General features: G+C 50.4%; 1 protein-coding gene across 1 annotated transcript; it reads right to left on the minus strand.

The window, feature by feature from the left end:
* Nucleotides 1–469: 469 nt before the first annotated feature.
* On the minus strand, nt 470–15,709 carry LOC141961810 (RNA polymerase-associated protein CTR9 homolog). The gene is given in 18 exon segments (XM_074909149.1): nt 470–496; nt 911–1,106; nt 3,903–4,022; nt 5,667–5,670; nt 6,701–6,756; nt 8,278–8,423; nt 8,601–8,717; nt 10,683–10,831; nt 11,080–11,164; nt 11,346–11,531; nt 11,791–11,879; nt 12,900–12,996; nt 12,999–13,085; nt 13,193–13,321; nt 13,425–13,514; nt 14,257–14,493; nt 14,594–14,701; nt 15,701–15,709. Coding segments are annotated over 18 exon segments (1,932 nt in total).
* Nucleotides 15,710–20,741: the final 5,032 nt, after the last annotated feature.

Below are 20,741 nucleotides of genomic sequence, written 5' to 3' on the forward strand. Positions count from 1 at the left end.
AGGGGCGGAGGAATAACCCAAACCCACACCAGCTCTACTGCCAGGCCGAGGCACAGCAGCGACTTGGCCTCATTGGAAACTCCCCTCCTACCCCAGACACGCTCTCACCGTGTTGGGGGAGCTGACATACCTCTCCCCTTTCACTGTCCACCACTGTATCTCCCCCAGCCCCTGTGAGGACACCGAGCAGAGAGGGGGGTGCATGCAGCAAAGCTTCTGCCCGACGCTCGGTGTCCACTTTGCCTGCAGGGACACTTTGCTCTTCCAAACGCAGATCTAGAAATCAAAAGCAGGTGCAACATGGTGACTTCTTGGAAGCAAACAGAGCTAAAGCAACACCCACCCAAAGCCCTACACTTCTGTGGTCAGCCCTCCGATGGCCTGTCTGCAGGCTTCAGCTCATGCTGCAGAGGAAAACGTTCATCTTTGGAGAGCAGTGGCCAAAGAGAGGCCACAGGACAAGCGGGGCTCAGAGGACAACACTGGATGCCTGTTCCTGTCAGAAGGAACACAGAGGTTTCTGGTGCCCCAAGCCCCAGCCGCTGCCAACCCCCAGTCCCCCCTCTCACCTCTGAATCTCTCCAGGGGGGCTGCCAGCTCCTGGTCTGCTGGGCTGGAAAGGCTGCCCGCTTCCTCCTCAAAGAGCTCCCTGCAGTTCTCCACCAGAAACTCCACCAGCACGTTCACCTGCACGCATCAAACCGTCGGTCTCCACCCCGCTGCCTGACAAGGGGCCAAGCACCTTTGCCACCCCTGCCCCCTGCTCCTGCCCAGAGGCTGTGGCTGTGGGGCTGCTCCTCCAGGCAGCCACCCCGACAGCATTTGCTGGCGGGAGGAGGCCGGCAGAGCCCTCTGCGCAGCCAAGCGCTGGTGGGCCGGGAAGGCTGCCCCGGCGGGTGGGGACGCGCACCTGGTGTGTCACCTCCAGCACGGCCTCCAGCGGGAGCTGGTCCGCGTTGGCTGGGCTCAGCAGGTTCGGCCCAACGCAGACGGCCAGGTTGCTGCAGCCCATCCTGCTGGTGGCTGCGTGGTGGCCGATGTGCCGGAGGAGGGACAGCAGCCTCTTCAGGAGGAGGAGGTTGGCTGCGGGCAACTTCTCGGCAACCCTGGGGGAAAGGGAACACGGCGCTACTAAAGCAGATGCTGCCCACAGCGTCCCCCGGACTCTCCCGAGGCTGGTGGGAGCCAGCGCAGCTTTCCAGGTGCTCTGGGCCAGCGGTCAGGGCTCCTGCTCAACAGGCAGGCTGCTGCCCACACTCACGCTCTCAGCTCCCAGATCTTCTCCTCCCTGCTGGCCTTCTGCATCGCCGCCATCCAGTCCTCGTAGAGCTCGGTCACGAGGAGCTTGCAGGGGATGCTCCGGAGAAATTCCTGCAAGGCCCAGGCCTCCAGGTGAGCCTTTGAACACTGGGGGCCAGCCGGGAGCTCCTCCAGCCGCAGGGCAGAAGCGCTCACCTTCAGGATGGCGGCCAGCAGCAGCGCGGGCTGGCTTCCCATGTCGACGTCTGCGCCGTGGTCCAGGGCCTCCCGCAGCTCTCGAAGCGCTGTCCCACTGGCGGCTCTGCGGAATATCCCCTCCGTCGATGGTCCCTCCTGCTGCAGCACGGCCAGCAGCTCCTGCGGGAGAGGCAGGAGGACAGTTGTGTGGCCGAGGAGCCGCCTTCCAGCAGCGGCGGCCAGAGCACTGCCCAGAGGTGGCTCCGTGCTGGGGGTGAAGAGCCCAGTGCCCCATCCCCAGAGCTCCCAGGGACACCCGCTGGCCCTCCGGAGCCTGCAGAGGGAGGGCTGGGGACCCTCTGGCCAGGCTGGCTGACCTGGATGGGCTGGGGCAGCGTGCCATCCTCCCCGCAGAGGGCTGCCAGGGGCTGCCCAAAGAGCGCCCTGCTGCAGCTGGAGCCCGCCTGCCCTGGCGCCGGGGCAGTGGCCGGGCTCCGCCACAGAGCAAAGGGCCAGGGCAGCCCCCTCCTCCTCCTCCTGCTGCTGCTGGTTCCTCCTGCTGCAAAGGAAAAGAGAGCAAGAGCCTGTCAGAGGATGCTGCTGGGCCAGCGCTCCCAGAGCCTGCCCTGCCCTGCCCTGCCCTGCCTGCAGCACGGTGCTGAGCAGTGCGGCAGGACGGGCAGGGACCGGCAGCTGGAACCGCAGCTCCGGCTCAACATCTCCGGCTCGGGGGCTCCTGAGAGCCGGCGTGTCCCCAGGACAGCCTGGCCCAGCCCTGGCTTTGTCCTCCTCCAGGCTGTGGGCAGCAGCAGAGGCCCCATGTCCCCACAGAACCAAACCCAGCGGCCACTGCCCGGTGCTGTCCTTTCTCCTCCAGCTGACTTCTTTCCTCAGGCTGCCCAACCTGCATGGGGACACTCAAGGCACAAGTGAGCACAGCCCAGCCACTTGCAGGAGGGGCCTTTCTTTCCCAAACTCACCTGGTGAGCGGCAAAGTCCTCCCTCACTGCTCGACGGGGCCATCGGAGGCCCTTTCCTGACATCAGCCTGCAAGAACCCGGCACCAGCAGCCTGAGCGTGGCAGAGCGGGGACCCTCTGATCTCCCCGGCCCTCTGCCCCTTGTGGCAGGTTTCCTCCCAGTTCCACCAGCCAGGATATGCCAGCATTTCTGGTGGCTCCTCAACCTTCCCCACTCCCGGAATTGCACCAAGGGATCCTCCCAAGCTCCCCCCACTAGCACGCCCATCCCTGCCCCCCAGCACAGCCTGAGGGCAAAGGCAGCCGTTCTCACCTCTGCCTGGCTCTCCACCAGCTTCTCCAGGCTCCTGGTGCTGAACGGCCTCCACTGGGCAAGAGAGAAGCAGAGGCAGAAGGTGAGCAGCCATGCCTGTGCTGCTGGGCTGCAGGAGCAGTGCTGGGGACAGTGCCCGTGCCAGAGAGACACTCACGGCATGGCGGCGGCTCCGCTCCTTCTCCAGGAGCTTGAGTGACGGGACGACGGTCACTCGGGGCTTCTTGCTTCCGTCGGGTGTCCTGTGCACCGGGAAGGGACAGGGAGAGAGCTGGGTGAGCCCCAAGCCGCCTCTTCTCTCTTGTCAGGCAGCTCTCCCCGAGAGCCGCCCGCAGCCGCAGGGACACCTCTCCCCAGCCGGGAAGCTGTGTTCCCCATCTGGCTGTGCCTGCAGCACCCCCCAGCTTACCCCAGCAGTGTGTGCACCCACAGCTCCTTCAGCGCCCGGGAGCTGCAGCAAGAGGAGAAACGGCGTCAGGCCCCGCTGCCCCCCAGCCCGTGGGCAGAGGCGGGTGCCTGCACAGCCCTGCCCCGTGGGGAAGGACACAGGGGCAGGACGAAGCCCCGTGGGGCGGGACAGAGCCGCTGCCCAAGCCCTGGTCCCTCTGTGCTGCCAGAGCAGCTGCTTTGGCCCTTCCCTTCTGGGGACCAAAAGCGACCAGGGGATGCAGGACGGGGAAACGCCCCCCATCCCTCCCTGCCGGCGTGCTGCCCGCTCCCTGCCCAGGCTCTGCACGGAGGGCAGAGGCCCTTCACAGGAACCTCTCCTGCCCGGCCGGGGGACGTGGCACCACGACTCACCCGAAAGTGGCAGTGCAGGAGCCCCTGGGCCAGAGGAAGAGGAGGGAGCTCCTCTCCTCACGGCTGCCGACACCCTCCGCCTCTTCCTCCCACGCCGCCTCCTTCCCGGCGCTCAGCACCCACAGCTGGTCCAGGGCCAGGCGGAGCTGTGGGCGCAGGGTGGGGCCACCTCTGCAGAGAGCGGAGGCAGGCAGTGAGCTGGAGGTGGCCGCCTTGGGGTGCCCCCCCGGGCAGAGCCCTGCTGCCCCCCTGCCCTTGGGGCGGGCACTGGTGCATCCAGCACCCAGGTCCCGGGGCCTGGGGCCAGGGTGTGCCAGCCCTTGTGCCGGGGCCAGGCGTGGGGCGACGGCAGCTGGGCTCGGAGGGTCTCACCGCAGCTTGGTGACCACCAGTTCACCCTGGAGGAGGAGAAGGCGCCTCTCGCTCCTCTTGCAGCCCCGGGTCAGCTGCACGTCTGCGCTCAGCACCGGCTCTGCGTCGGCGAGAGCGTCCCTGCGGAGCAGAGCGCGGCGGGCGTCAGAAAGGCCGCTGCTGCGGGGCGCGGCCGTGCCCCCCCGTCCCCGAGCCGCGGGGGGAGCCCACCTGGAGCCGCAGCAGCCGTTGGCCTGGCCCATCCTGCCCGGGACAGGAGGACCCTCGCTGTGCACCGAGGACGCGGCCCAGCCGGGGACAGCGAGGACGGGAAGCGGGTTGCCGGAGCCCGGTCAGCGCCGCTCGGCCAGACCCTGCCTCCTCCCAGCGCCGCTCCGGGCCAGCACAGCTCCGTGCTGCCGGCGCTGGGGCCGGTGGCTCCAACGGACCAACGGCCAGACCCCGACGGACAGCTAACGAACAGTGGGCGGGGCTCTGGGGATGGGCCCGCCCACCAGAAGGCCACGCCCCCAGCACTGCCTGCCCTCGGCCAGCAGGAATCACCCAGCCGGGCACCACAGCCCCTGCGGGGAGTTCACCGCCCCCTGCCCTCCGCAGCCCTCTGCCGCCAGGGCCTTCCCAAACCTCGGACGCCGCAGAACAGAACGGCTCCGGGCAGCAGCACACGTGTGGGGGTGGCAGAGCCCCTCTGGTTCCAGCCGCGGGCACGCAGGGATGTGCGGCCACCTCAGGAGAGAGAGAGGCCACCGACCCTAGAGGTGAGTGTTGAGCTGGGGACATCACGATGTCCCCAAAAAATGGGGTGGGGACCCCCTGAGGTTTTGGGGACATGGGGGGACACTCGCAGCGTCTTTGGCCTGGCAGGAGCCCACGCAGGCCTCGGGGATCTCCCTGTAGCAGAGCTGCTGCTCCGCCCAGAGCTCGTGGGCACGGCGGGGTCCCCTCCAGCAAGGGCCCCTCCTTCTCCTGCCCTGGGGGCACCGAAAGGGGGATAAGGTCACCAGGGGCACGGGGAGCCCGATAAATCTCGACACCCCAACTATGCTACAGACCCTGCCCCCAGAGCTCCCTGAGTGCCCACAGACAAGGGAGTTTTGTGGTGAAATTGGTTGATTTGGGACAAAAACGTTTTGGGATGAAGTTGGAAGATTTGGGGCATGGCAGGAATTTTGGAGAGAAACTGAGAGATTTGGGGAACATGGGGTTTGGGATGAAACTGAGGGATCTGGGCCATGGTGGAGTTTGGGGTGAAAAGGGGCAATTGCAGGTATGGCGGATTTGGGGTGAAATGGGGGAATTTGGGTTACAGGGGGGGAAAAAGGGATTTTGCATACAGGGATGTTTTGGGGTCAAACTGGGGGTTTGGGGATGAAACTGGCGGGGTTTGGGGGTGCTGGAGTAATTTATGGCGTCGAACTGCGGGATTCTCTGGATCCAAGAGGGGTTTTGGGGAGAATGTGGGAGATTTGGCAGTCAAACTAGAACATTTTGGGGTAAAACGGGGAATTTGGTGTCCAAGAAAGATTTTAGAGTGAAACTGGAAGGCTCTTGGGGTTGCTAGAACAGATTTTGGAGCCACACTATGCGGTTTTGACTTTCAAGATAGATTTTGGGGATGAAATGTAAGAGTTTTGAGGGTGCTGAGGCTGATTTGGGGGCAAAGTGGGAACACCGGTTCAAAGTGGGAAATTTGGGGCGCAAAAATGGTTTTGGGGGTCAGTGGAGAAATATTGGGGCAAAACTGTGGTTCTGGGGATTACACACAGATCTGGGGACCAAGGGCCATTTTGGGGTGAAAAGAGGGGGGGCGGTGGGATCCGGGGAACTCACCGTGCAGCACCCAGGTGAGGGTGGCCCCAGTGATGGTGGAGGCGCCGTCCCCCGCCCCCACGGCGTCCCAGCACTGGTACTGGAGGGGGTCGGGGCTGAGGCTCTCGGGGTACCCCTGGGGCAGCAGCACCTGCCGGGGGGGGGACAGGTACCCCTGGGACCCCCAGGAATCCCAAATCCCCCGTGCAACCCACCCAAACTGCATTGCCACGGCCAGGTCCCTCCAAAACACCCTCAGCGCCCCCCCCTCCCCCCAACCTCATTAGTGTTTGTCCCCCCCCCAGATCCTATTGGCCCCCACTTCTCCACTTTACCCCCAAGATGCCAGATATCTCCCCGGGACCCTACCAGCCCACCCCCAGGACTCCACTGAGTGCCGTTAGCCTCCCCAATATATCCCCAGGACCCCAATATCCTCCACAAGATCCCCCCCAGGACCCCAGTGACCCCCCTCTGGACCCTTCTTGCACCCCATTACTGTCCCCAGGACCCCAATATCTCCCCCAGAAACTGCCCCCAGGAGCCCATTAGACACTGCCCCCCCGGACACTAATAACACCCTCAACTCCCCCAGGACCCCAATTAACACCCCCTGAGCACCAAGACCCTCCTCCAGACCCCAATGCCTCCCCCAAGACACCCCCAGGACCCCAGTAAACCTCCCAAGCCCCTCCAGAACATCCCCCTTCCCGCCCCACCCCGACTCCATTACGCTCCCTCTAGGACCCAAATACCCCTCCCCCAGGACCCCGATAACCCCCACAACTCCCACAGAACCCCAACAGCAAGCTCAGTGCTTCAGCAGCAGCAGCCTGGGACGACTTCAGATAGGAATGGCTTCTGCATTCACATTCCTGAGTAGCTTGTTGGGCTACCAACACCAACACTCTGTAGCATGATGTCCCTTCAGTAAATTGATGAGATTCAAAGATAAAGGAAAAAAACAAAACCACAAACAACTAAAAAACCCCCTTCAACCACCGTTTGTTTAAATCCATCCATCTGAAACCTGTCTTCAGCAACCCTGGAGGAAAAAACAACAAAACTAAGCAAATATGGCATTACTTATATATTTACTGTCATTTTGCCTTAAACCAAAGCATTTACTCCTGAATTACAATCTTCTCAAACTCAACAGATGAGTACATCTCACCAGTTTTGGCTGTGTGCAGCCCCTTTGAATACAACAGTAGAAATGCACATTCAGAGTTCTCCAAAATTAAAACATTCTCAAACCCCTCTAGAGCAGAACAAACCCCCTGAAAAATTCTAAAGAGACTTCTAAGATTTCATTTACTGCTCCTAGCAGTAAGTACATTGCTGATGCCCGCAGATTTATTCCTTGTCTGTCACAGCTTAATTGCTTGAATCCAGCATCAGGAAAGGAAGGAAAACTCATGTTTTACAAGACCTTCCAGAACACCCTCCTGGAACCTAGTTGTCTGACAGGCCCTCACGAATACAACAAACCTTCAAGTCGATGCGCAAGCTGTGATGATCAGTGTCTTGAAAACAGTTTCTTCAATTAATTTAAAGAAAACGACTTCCTAACTTTCAAGGTTGCCAGTTTCTTCCCATACTCCATCAGAGACATTTTAAATTAAGAACTTTTGTGCTAGACTGAACTCAAGTTCTTGTGCATGTGGAGAAAATAATTCCTTGCTGAAGTTTTAGATTATGGAAAATATTTTCCAAAGTGATAGACTTCTGAAAAATAAAGGCTTTCAAGCAACTGTCCCAAAACAGTAACAGCAAGCTGCTAATGGAATTTCAGTGAGAATTTGTGTCTGAATCTTTAGTTTGCATTATGTAAAGCACTAGAATTGTGAAGTGCTTGCTTGTGTGAACGGCTTGCTTCAGTTGCCAAAATTACTGAAAGGCAACATCTATCCTCAACATAACAGCAGAGCTAGGAGCGCATAAAGCAAGCACCAGATACGGGAGGAATACCTAGGAGCAGAATAAGTGGTTGAAGAAGAGGGTTACAGTTGGATCAGATTAATCACACTGTTCTCTGCCCAGATTTTTTTTTTCGTTTTCAAAGAGAACTGAAAGATCCCAAACACACCAAAACTCCTTCTGTTCTTAAGACATGGAAGTAATTAGGATTTATTTGCCAATAGGAGAACTACCAGTCATTAACTAGCCTTATATAATAATGATGTGCTTTTGAGCCTTATAGGCTGTTTTGAAAGAAATCATGAAAAAAAAAGTATTAAGTTAGTGGAATAATTTTCAACTTTTTTTTTTTTTTTTTTTTTTTTCAACTGTGCTTTTCCAGGAAGAAGCACATCTTCACCGTAGTAATACAAAACCCTTTGGGAAACATATTGGCCATGTGGCCAAACAAAACTGGCTCTCGAGCAAGTTTGAATACACAGTTTTGTCAGGCTCAGCCTTGTTTTCCTACTAGAAACTCCAGAATTGCATACAGCGCTTCACAGGAGATGATGGTCTGTCTAACCAGATCTGTGATCTATACTGCAAATTTACCACAAGGGAACAACAAAATAGATTCTAATGATTAGAAACAAATCATCTTTACCTGTGGGCTAGCTCCAGCTCTTTCACAGCATTAAGCATCTCCTTCAGATTGCTTTTTACATCTTTCAGGACACAGGTAGCTAGTCTTTGTAGCACTGAAGCCGTATGATACGTAAGGACTGCATCCCCTGGCGCTACGTGCCTGGCCTGTAAATAAAAAGCGAGTTGTGAAGATGTGCCGCAGTGTGATACAGGGGTATACTGAAGCGCCATACAGAGAGTGAGCACCATTATTTCAATCCAAGACTACTGAATTTAGAGACACAAACATGCATCAACTCACAGTAATTTCACTCTGTGATAGATGATGTTTTATGTTCGTACCTTTAACAAAGTTTGTTTGCATTCCTGTAATTTCCCACATTTGAAGAGTGCTCGGGCCAAATATAGTAAAACTTCAGCATTTTGATACTTACAGAACTTTCTGAGGCAGTGTTCATGCTGAAATGGGAAAAAAAAAAAAAAAGGAATAAAAATCAAAACAAGAGGTGATAATCGTTACTTATTTAACCTAACTCCAGTAAGTGTTTCTATTCCTAAAAAGCATTACTGCTAATACGCCTTTTCCTTTTTAAAGTGTGTCATGCTACATAGATGCCTCCTTTTCACTGATCAGAAAAGTCTTTCTGCTGGTCTGTAGCAAGTACCTGATTTTCCTGGAAACTGACAGCAGTGCAGGAGGCTCTCTAGGTCTTAAAATACAATAGAATCGTTACAATAGGTGGTACTTGCAAAGTAAGTCCAACAAGCACGACATTTTAAATGCACTCAATTATTCTCCGCTATATGATATGAAATCTATTTTCTTTATTCATACAAGATATTTTATAAATTGAAACATATTTAATGTAGTGATTCCATGTATCTGATGCAATTAATTAAAAAAAAAATCCACACCTTTCAGATAACTCAGCAACATATTGGTTTTGTCCAGCTAGCTGAATGACTGGCATGCCAAGGGCTATCTAGTTGTTCTGGAGTGTAAAGGACGACTCGTTACTAGAGGTTTTGTGGGTCTAGAATCAAAGCTTCAGTTACGAAACTTGTATCCTTGTCAGTAACAAGCACCTTTCGTTTGACATACTCTTTTCTCAAGGAATCATTCACCCTTTCTAAACCTCCAAAATAGTAAGGAATACAAAGTCATTTTTATATCCAGCTCAGTACAGGAACTGCCCAAACTGTAATGCTTGGATCCACTACTCTTGGATCACACTGTTGTGAGCGCCCAATTTTCACTCATCTTTAGAGTCAAAGTTTTTGTGTTTAGCTTACATCTGCCTTGGGTGGGTATGCTTTGTGATAGAGTACAGTAGAATAGCTGTTGTGGCTGTAGTAAGCTAGACTATTCAGTTCATCTCCCTTTGAGTCCAGTGCCATGGGTCTCAGACTGTGGCTTGTGCTGACTGCATAGCACAACCCAGGGATCGATAAAACACCGCAGGAAATAAACACATTTCTGCTAACAGCTGTAGTTAAATATACAGGCAAATGAGTACAACATTTTTCTGACAAATCAAAAGGTGAAAATGATACCCAGCTTCCCACTGTAATTCAAACACAACAGAATAAATGTGATTGTGTGACCAAAGCTTTTAACAGTAGTTCACTGGAGGACAGGGACTAGAGGTCTTGATCAGACAAGAAAGGCCCCGTATCTCTCCTTATGACCATCACAAAATGCTTCAAGATTCCTTTGATGTAAGTATTTCTGAGCCTCAGTGTGGACCCACTCTCAATGAAAGAATTTTGTTCTTAGCTTCTGTCCTGTTCAGCGTACGCTTTTGTTTCAGCTTACCTGTATGCCTTTCATCAACTAATTGAGGGAATCTAGTTAGAATAGGTTGACATTTGGAAGTTAGCTTGCTTGAGCAGGTTGAATTAAATGACCTCAACCAATTTCTTCAACATGAATTACCTTGTGATACTAACTTTGGTGAAAGAAATCATGGCACATCTTTTCAGACAGCTCCGATTATTACTTATGCAGTCATTTGCAAGAACAAAAATAGGAACTGTTGCTATTAAAAAAAATCCCAGCAACAAATTGCATTTACTTTCTTCAGTAACATCTGAATGTAAATCACATACAGTTAACTATGCTGACTGAAACCTCTCTCACTGAAAATTAATTCTGAGACCAAAATTCAAACCCAATTAAGTTTTAACTCTGCTAACTAAAAAAAAAAAAAAAAAAAAAGTGTACAAATGGTAGTTGCTTTGTTACCCCTTACCCACATTTGGCAGTTTGGTTTTAAATCTAGGCTTGACAGCTAACAGCATGCTAGAAACAGACCTAACTTGTTAAAATATTATTCAGAAACTTTCACAGCTGCTATGACAGCAGCAAAACACCCAGAAGTCATCTAACCCAACATATTATTTAGTTCAATTTAGAGATGTTACCATCTGCACAGCACTGATGTACTGTTTCTGTTCTACGTAGATATGTGCCAAATTCAGCCACACGTCACTGATATCTGCTGTTGCCTCTCTCATTTGGGTAAAAACTTCACGAGCTTCACGGAAATATCCTTTATGTGCCAAGACAGCTCCTAAGGGGAGAGTAATATTTACAGTGTAAGCTTCCAGGTTCAAGTACCATGTACTCTTACCAAAGAAAACAAAATATTGCCGGAATGAAGTTCCCCATTAAAAACTAAGGGACATAGTTGCACACGAAAGACATTTTTTCCTGTGCTCCACTACACAGCATTCAGGCCCTGCAAAAACAACTCTGTACTAAAGCATGAAACATAAGAATATCATCACCTCTGAAGGAAAATTAGAGTCTAATATCCACCTATGCCATCAGCAGCATACACATTCGTTGGATCACTTCTGAGTACTTGCTTGTAGATTGCTAATGCACCATCTTGATGACGCTTCTCCCGCAGAATGAAGTACCTCAGTTGATCCCTCATGTCTATAATGGGGTATTAAAGATCTACCCAGAAGTTTGACAGACTACAAGATGCCAAACAGGCATCAAGGAAAGGCTCTGAGTAGCTAAGAGCCTGCAAAAGTTAAATAAATAAAACACACACAGGGCAGACAGACGCCCATTACCTTTTCTCTGTCCCTTGTGGGTTGATGTAGCGTCTGGAACCAGATGTTGCCAAGAGCCAGCATGGCGTAAGTATCATTTTGTGTGGAGGGCTGTTTCAATATCATTTCAAATTCCTTCTGTACTGGACCCCATTCTTGTTTAGCCAGATGAAGATTGCCAGTGAGAGACCAAGCATCCGGATGGTCCTAAATAAAAATTCACTGTAATTTGCAAAAGTATCATTTTCCCTTGCAAGGTTACTTTTTCAAGTATAAAACACTATTTTTCTTAAATAGAATTCTATATTTTAAAAAAGAACAACAAAACACACAGACAGCAGATTACAGTAGTTTTTTCCTCTTCCCCTAGTTTATGTGAACAAAATCAAAACGTAACAAAAGGAAAACAAAATTTGAAGGTAGCATTTCAAGTGTTTTAACTGTAAACACTTAAAGGGTTACAAACCAGATTTATCCAAAGTACGTCTTTAAACCAACCAGAAGCCTCATAAAAATTCCCTTTATCCCTAGCCATAGCTCCCAAGCGCAAGTAGCCTAAAAACAGAAATGGAAAAGAAAATTAAAATCAGGAAACAGATTAAAGTTATCTCAAACAAAGAAAGTATTGGCCATGCATGAATTTCAAAAGCAGTCTTTTTCTTGGTCTGCCAAGGACAGCAAACATCGAGACACCCTTCATACCCTATTCACCGTGAGACACACCTTGTGAAGAGGAATGTCCATCCACAGTGGTGATACAGAAATTGTAGATTTCTGACAGTTAAAGTAATGTGAATGTTTTTCATTAGTTTCATAAGTTAAAGACGATTGGGAAACCTCAAAGAAAAGAGGATACACCAGTTACATAACTCTCTCTTATCACTTTAAACGGCTGTCCCATCTCCACAGTCTTTAGGAAGAGTATCAGTCAGCAGGCAACAACAGAAAACAAACTGGAAAAGGCTGTAGATGAGGCTGGGGCATGCTGTGTGCTGCAGCTTGCTGAGCGAGGGCTACCACCCTGCCTTTGCAGCAAATACCACAGGTCCGCTACTGGAGGGCAAGAGGAAAAGCAGAGTGAGGAGGAAAACCAGGATGTGCCATAGAAGCTGTGCTAACACCCTCAACAGCTCTTCTTCCCTGGAGGAGGGCCAAGGTCCAAGATAAAATGATTCTCCCAAAGGGTCTCTACTTCCACCCACACAGGCAGGGTTGCAAAGCCTGGGTGTATCAAGTGGATGGCCTTGATTGCACCCGAGGGCTGAGGTACTAAGGCTTTGTTAGGGGTGGGGCGCAAGTAAGCAAAGGCATGCAAGTCTAGATAAGCTAATTTTGCTAGAGTTTTGGAGTACAGTATGATTTACCAAGAATTAGAAGGCTTCAAGCTGAATATTAGACTATAAGGATGATGCAGGCTTTAAAAAAAGAAGGTAGGGAAATAGCATGTAGGTAAGCCCCAAAACTACTATGAAAAGAAGCAAAGACAGATAGAAGGTGACCCAAAGACACTGTAAATGGGAAGAGTTTTGGTATTAAAAGGAGGACTGTGAAACTAAAGTACCAAACGTTTCTTACAATCAGCATAATTCGGATGTTCTCTTAAAATGTTTTTATGGAGTTTTTCTGCTTCATGAAGTTCAGACATCACCTCACAGATTTGGGCAAGGTTATATAGTTCGCTGTTACAGCGATAGCTTTGTAATAATGCTCATCATGTTCAGCTTCTGCTTTTGCACAATCCAGCGATGCCAAAAAGTATGTCTAAAGTATAAAAAGAAAAAAAAAGGAATAAAGGACTCTAGAATATTCTTCAAGGAAAACTTCTAGGTGATCAAGAAACTCAGTTCAAACTTTGAGTAGTAACACACCTTTGCTTCTCCTCGGTTTCCCAGCCTGAAGTGCAGAGAACCCACATTATTCACAATCTCTGGTGGGACGTCAGCATGTACTTCCTCTCGCAGAATGCGTGTGGCTGTACCATAGGCTGAGAGTGCACCCTTTACACAGGGAGAGAACGTGGATGAAAGAAAGAAGAGGATGAGCTCTCTGTGCTCTTGTGAGAAGCACACACATCATTTGCCAGGTGTGTATTAATAACACCTGTATATCAGTCTGTTCTAGAATTTGGGCGAGCTCAACCCATGCCTCTACGTCTTCAGGACATGGTTCCATGACTTTCTTTAGATGACCCTGAAAAACAGCAAAAGATAATTACGCCTCTTTGCGGACGCACAAACTGTTTAAAAAAATATGAAAACAATCAAAAGAAAGAGTGAAGGTATTAACCTTAACACTAGACAGATATACCTCACTGCAAAAGAAAACATCTTAAACACCTGCACAATTTTGTCACCAAAAAAATTGCATTAGTTTCCTTCCTTCATTAATGAATTTTTCTGTAGAACATAAACCCGCTTAAAGTGTTAGAGAAGCAGAAACTATTACAGCAACATGAGCGGCAAGAAAAATGATGTCTAACACCTTTTGTATTCAGTTATCCAACACTACATTAAAACACACTGTCATTTATCAAAAAAAGCATAATATCGTCCTTCCGGAGAAGCTAAGACAAGTGCTTTATGAAACTCACTAGCTAATTTGCTGCCTTCAGGAAAACATTAGCTAACTTACCATCTTCAGAGAATTATAACATACATGTGAGGAATTCTGCCCTTTGCACAGTGCCAAATACAAAGGTGAGGCTGGGGCTCCTCGCAGTTCCGGGACTTGCTTTAGCCACAGCCCCGTAGGAGTCTCAGTTCTGTCGAGAAGTTGTGACTCTCCACAGCTCAGAGGATCTCTCATGACAGCCATATCTACAGCCAAGTAACCCTGAGTTTTATGCAGCTTCAGGTACAGTCTGATTTCAAGTCTGATTTCTAAGTTCTACAGTCGGATGTAAAAGCATGATGCTGGCAGAAGCAAAACTCACCTTTGCAATATCCTGTTTCTCCTGGTCTTCTGAAGCCACATAAAGACATCCAAGGATTTTCAGAGTCTCATAATTGTTTGGATAGGCTTTCAGAACTTTTTCAAAGCATTGTGACGCATTCTCTTTGTCCCCTCGATAAATGTACATTTGACCCAATCCAAAAAATGGAAGTACAAAAGAAGAAGAGGCAAACTGACTGGCCTGGTAATAATACTGGAAAGCTTGATCATAATCTCCCTAATGAAAAAGAAGAATCAAAGAACAGGTAGTGTTTTCACACTTAGAACTTTCATAAAACAGATTTTTAAGTGTAATCTCAATTTGAAAATGGCCCTACCTGTACATGAAAAGACTTAGCCAGCGGATAACAACCCTCTGCCTGCATTGCTTCAACTTTTGTATTATGGCAAGCATGAAGAGCCAAGTTTTGTGCTTTAGCATAGTCCTGAAAAAAAGGAAGTTAAACGAAATTTGAAAGTCTTCACTTTATTCATGGTGCAGTGATTTATTATTTAAACAAGGATAGCTGGAAAAGACAAGAAAGATTTAGCCATAGCACTGACTAAATGAATAACAGATTTAGTTTTATTGGTTACTGTTCTTTATTTCATATTTTAAAGCATGGAAGAGAAAAAAAAAAAACCGCCAAACCATCAAACCAAAAACCAAACCCACACAAAACACCACAAACCAAAAACCATTCAGGACACAAATGTGACCTTGACTTAAGAAGTAAGTGTACCCCTTACTAGACCTAAGATTTAAAGCAAGGCTCCTAGGGACAACCTTGCTTTCTGATACAGCTGACTCATTCTCAAACCACGGGCAGGGGAGAAGTGTACTGATACAAGAAAATGATCACCTGCTATGCAACTTATTTACTTACAGCAATTCATAGCAACTTGTAATGATTTCTGAATATTGCTTAATAATCCTGCTTGCCCTGACTGTTTTGTGGAAACTTACCAAGAACTACAATGTTCAGCAAAAATAAGAGACATGTCCTTGGAAAGCAGATGGCTTCTAGCAAGTTTAGTCTTTGAAGTGGATAGATAGCCATGTACGGGCGGTAGAAACCAATATACTGGTGGTTTTGATTAGATAGAGGGGGTAAACCAGCAGGAACCACTCTTGTTCAAGAAACTGGCTAAGAGAATCTGCACATGCTCCATGGAAAACTACAAGGTGAGGAGGACTGTGAGCCTTCCTCCAACAGACCCCCAGAGACACCCACCAGGAGGCAATGGGCTGGTGCAAACAAAACATCGGCTGCTGACACCAGCCTCTAGAACTAACCCAGCCTCACTCATGCATATGGATGTTTGTGTTACGTAACCCAATGAATATGGATATCCACACTCTATCAGTTTCTGGTAAAACGTGCTGTTGGGGTGCAAGCTTTGTGGTGAAATCCCCTTGCACCCCAGTGCCAGAGTAAACGTACCTGCTGCATAACTCTATTCCAGTTGTAGAGTCTGTTTCTGCGAATCAGGTCAAACAGAAATTCTGGGGTAAACCTGGGGAATTTGGTGGTCAAACATTGATCTGGAGACCAAGGGCCATTTTGGGGTGAAAAGGGGGGGGTTTGGCATTGGGGGAACTCACCGTGCAGCACCCAGGTGAGGGTGGCCCCAGTGATGGTGGAGGCGCCGTCCCCCACCCCCATGGCGTCCCAGCACTGGTACTGGAGGGGGTCGGGGCTGATGCTGTCGGGGTACCCCTGGGGCAGCAGCACCCACTGGGGAGGGGACAGGTACCCCTGGGAACCTCAGGAATCCCAAATGCCCCCTGCAACCCACCCAAACTGCATCTGACACCACCAGGTTCCTCCAAAACACCCTCACCCTCCCCCCCCCAACCTCATTAGTGCCCCCGCAGATCCTACTGGCCCCCCAGTTCTCCATTTTACCCCCTAAGACCTCAAATATCACCCTGGGACCCTACCAGCCCACCCCCATGACTCCCCTAAATCCCCATTACCCCTCCAGGAGACCCCAGGACCCCAATATCACCCCCACCAGATCCCCCCCAGGACTCCATAAGCCCCCACTGGACCCTTCTTGCACCCCATTACTGTCCCCAGGAACCCAATATCTCCCCCAGAAACTGCCCCCAGGTGTCCATTAGACACTGTCCCCCCCCCCCCGACACTAATAACCCCCTCAGTTCCCCCATGACCCCAATAACACCCCCAAGCACCAAGACACTGCCCCAGACCCCAATACCTCCCTCAAGACACACACCCAGGACCCCAATACCTCTCCCAGAACCCCCTCCAGGATGTCCCCAATCCTCCCACCTCGGACACCAATATCTCCATCAAGACACCACCGAGGACCCCAATAACCCTCCCAAACCCCTCCAGCTCCCCCCTGCCCCGACTCCATTACACTCCCTCTAGGACCCCAATAACCCCCCCAGGACCCCAATAACCCCCACAACTCCCACAGAACCCCAATAACACCCCCCCCAATAATCCCCCCCGGGTCCACAATTACCCCTCACGGCACAGGCAGGAGTGTGGGCAGATGCTGGGGGGGAACAACGTGCTGGAGCCCCCCGGGGGTGCCCCTGGCCCCCACAGGGCCTACTTCCTGCGACACTCTGCCAGGGCTCTATGGTCTCCAGGGAGGCGGCCTAGGCAGGAGGCCTCCAGCTCTCGATGGTCTCCCCTGAGGGATGTCCCATGCACAGATTCGTTCACCCAGCAAGTGGGAACTGCTCCTTTTCAAACACTCCCTTTGTTCTGGGTGGTGACTGAATTTCTCTCCTGCAAAGGGGGCACCAGCCCCGGCAGCCCCAGCACTCGTGGTGGTGGCTCCGGCCCAGCAGTGGGTGAGCGCAGGGACTGGGCCCATTTCCCTGGAGGGGGAGTGTGGGATCGCTGGGGAAGGGGAGAGCTTTGGTCTAAAACCCCCAAACTTTTTAATGGTTCTGAGTTTCTTTAAAAAAAAAAAAATTGTGGTCACAGCTGGGGCTGTCCAGACGTTCTGATGTGTGACTGCGCTTGTCCTTTTACCTTGAACTTGGTGGGGTTTTGCTCTCTGTCGGGGTCTGTTGTGTCTGCGGGGTTTATCTGTCAGGTTACCCCAGGGAAAGTGAATCTTAGCCCTTTATTTGTACTTCAGGTGTGAAAGAAGTGACACATTTAATATTCTCTGCTCTCTGTGGTGATTTGGGCTGGGGGGGTTCAATCTGATGAAACGCCTCAGAGTGGTGCTTCAGAGGGTGCCGGTCACCAGAGCCAAGAGGTGCTGATCAGAAACAGGCATTAAGCCTGAGAGGTGCGGGGAGAGATGGGGGGGGTGAGCAGGGGGGTGTGCTGGAGCCCAGCCCCTCTGCAGAGCCCTGCTGCTCCTCTGGCTTTCTGGACAGAGGTCGGTTTCTGTGCAGAGCTTCTAATTTGCACCTTTCCCAAAAGACAAAGTCTCTTTTTTTTCAAGTTGGAATGACCTGCTCTGCTTTCAGAAAGAATCTTTTGACATCTGCAGGCAGAGCAGAAATCTCACACAATTAAGGTACAAGAAGTAATTGAAAAGTAATTAAAGGACAAGTTTCTATGTGCTGGGAATCTGGGAGTGCTTCTGGTTGGGAAATCCGGCAGCAGCACTTGCTCTGAGGCTTTAAACAGCCGGCAGAGCTCCGGCTGTGGGGGACACTGCTTCAGCCTCGCCCGTCAGCTGCTCCTTCATCTCCACCTCTCCCCTCTGCACCAGCTCTGCATAAAACAGTCTCTTCTCTCTGCATAACGCTGTGGCTGTGGATTGCTGTAAATGTGCTGTAACCGGTTGCCATCGTGTTTCTTTACAAGCTTGTCCTGCCCGATGTGCTGTCAGTCTGCAGATCGTCACCTCGTTCCTAGGTGAGTGCTGGGGCTTCTCCTGGGGTCTCCTGTGCATCCATTGCGTTTTTGCATCCTTGGTCTGGGCACAGTGCAGTGACAGGTGTTTGCATCTGGGGGAGGGAAACTCTTCCAAGGGCTGTCAGGGCTTGTGGTCCTTGGTGGAGCTGTTATGCACTTGGGGTAGTTTTACTTGTGTGGTGCTTCTTGTTCCCCTCCCAGGTTTTCCCATTCATGTTTGCTCTTTGGTTAATTTTTCTTCAGAGTATTTTGTAAATGTTCTCAATTCATAGCTGGAGTACATTTTTTTTGTTTGGTTTTCAGACGGCTGGTGAAGGACATTTTCTTTTCTTTGAAAATCCATAAAGAGCTCTGGAGTTTTCCTTGGGAGCTCAGAAAATGGGGATCCCTTAGAGTAGAGAAGAGAATTTAATATGAGAAGCACTTCAGTGGTATGCTTCATGGGAGGATACAAGTACCTGCTATAATGTTTGTTGTTGCTTCTGCATTATTTAGCAATAACTGCTTAAAAGTCTGCTTGCTTTGGCAAAGGAAGAAGAGATTGTTTCTGATTTCTGTGTCTGACTATAAAAGAACTAACCTGAACATACAGAAAACTGATGTGAAGAGACATTTTTTGTCATTATTTGGTCCAGTGTCTGAATGGTAGTTCTCCCAAGACGAAGTGAGAAGGAGGGGTGCTCCTGCATCCATTCCCCCTCTCTGGTCTGGGATGCTGGGTCCACATCCCTGCCGGTTGCCAGGTGCAAGGCAAAAGGTCTGTCTTCATTAAAATGACTTGTCTGATTTCAGAAACTGTCCACATAAAGTTCAGAGTTAAACTTTTCATGCTCTGTTTGCACAGAGTAGTAGAGAAGCAGTGGGTGTTTTTTTTTCAGGGCTGTGCCTGTGAAAGAGTCTTTAGGAGATTCTTGATTCTTGACTCTCAGATGGGGCAATGAAGAGTTTGAGAAAGTCATGGCTATTTTTGATGTTCCCCAAAGCAGTTTGCTTTTATGGAGCTTCTAGCCAGAGGTTGAATATTCACAGTCAGCCTAGGAGTCTTTTTTTTTTTTTTTTTTTTTCCTGTATGATCTTTGTGCACAGGAGTTGTCTCTTCCATTGTCACAGTTCTCTCTGTAGGTAAATGCTGCACACGTTTGTACAGATGCTGGACAGACTAGAAGCTGTAGTGCCAGTACGCAACGGCAGCTCGGTGCTGGGATCCTGCTGTAGCTCTCCCAAGTAAGGAGATTTTTGTTTGTTGGTTACTGATGTGTTAGAGGAATTTCCCAGGTTTGGTATCTCATGGGAAACCCCAGGGGTCCTTCAGTGTGTCAGGTCTGGTTAAATGATGGTCCATATCAGAGAGGCTGCCTGAGTCTGGGGGTCTCAGTCCACTCTCACTGAAGTGCTTGGGGGCAATTAGCGCCCTGTGGGGGAGCAATGCAGTGCAGGCTGTGCTGGATCTGTGCAAGGGTCTACAGCTGCAGCAGAGCCAGGATGCTCAAGCCTTAGGTGTAAACCCTGAGTAAGAAAAAAGGAGGGGATCAAGGGTCTTCAGAGGCTGTAGTCTTGATCAGATTTCTTCCCAGGGACCCTGGTGCTTTGTGGGCAGAAAGCTCTCCCTGGAACTCCTCTTCCCGAAAGGGCTGTTCTGCACCATACCTCCTGCTGCCTTTTGGACTTTCTTTAAAGGACTATTGTTTTGTGGGTTTGGGTGGTTCCCTCCCTCTCTAGGATGTGACATGCTTCTGTTTTGGAGAAAAGCAAGTGTAAGAGTGGAAGCTGGGGCAGGACTACGTAAATAGGAGTGGTAGAATATTGTGGGCAAAAGTGGGTTTGGATTTTGATCTGCTTCAAAAATTTCATACCAGCCTTCAAATTCACTTGTTATTAATGTGAAGATGAGAGTGAATGAAGGGGCGGAGGAGGCAAGGAACTGGAGGGAGTGAGGAAAAGCTCAGAGAATTTGCAACAACTTGTGCTGTACAATCCATTCAGCAAGAGATCCTCTCCCCTGCTCCCACAGCTTTAATGTGCTGCTCCTCCAGTGCCAGAAGTGACTTGCCAGTGACACAGCTGTCACTCTGCATCCCTGGCTTTGTAATTCACTTGGAGGCTGGGGCTGCGGCCTCTCTCTTCAGAATGTATGTTAGAGGTAGGAGTGCACAGGGGCAGCAGTGTGGGCAGTGAGCAGTGAGAACAGGCAATGTCTCAGTCCATGGGCAGGGAACTCGTTATTCCTGTCTTCTGATGGTGGGATGTGGTGGGCTTTAGCGTCTTGTGGAAGGTTGTTCTTGAGAGGGTGAGAAACGGGGAACCGCTTCTCTCTCCTCCTAAGGTGCGGCATTAGGGAGATACAGTTTGGTTCCCAGTGCATGGGAAAATCTGCTTTCATGCTAATTAGCTAGTATGTGTTAAAACTGAATAACGTGGGCTGGTCCCCATGAGGAGCTATTCCAGGCAATGTCCTGGCAGCCTATGATTTCATCGCCAAGGCTTTTCCTTATTTTGCTTTTTGGTTCAGACTTCCCACCTTGTTTCCTGAAGTGTAAGACCCTCCCAAGTCCATGTTGCCATAACAGTGGTTTGAAGAACACCTGGTGTTCTTGCAAGGGGTTGCAGAAATTGTTGATGCAAT

The sequence above is a fragment of the Athene noctua genome, chromosome 6 (genome assembly GCF_965140245.1).
Source record: "Athene noctua chromosome 6, bAthNoc1.hap1.1, whole genome shotgun sequence".
NCBI lineage: Eukaryota > Metazoa > Chordata > Aves > Strigiformes > Strigidae > Athene > Athene noctua.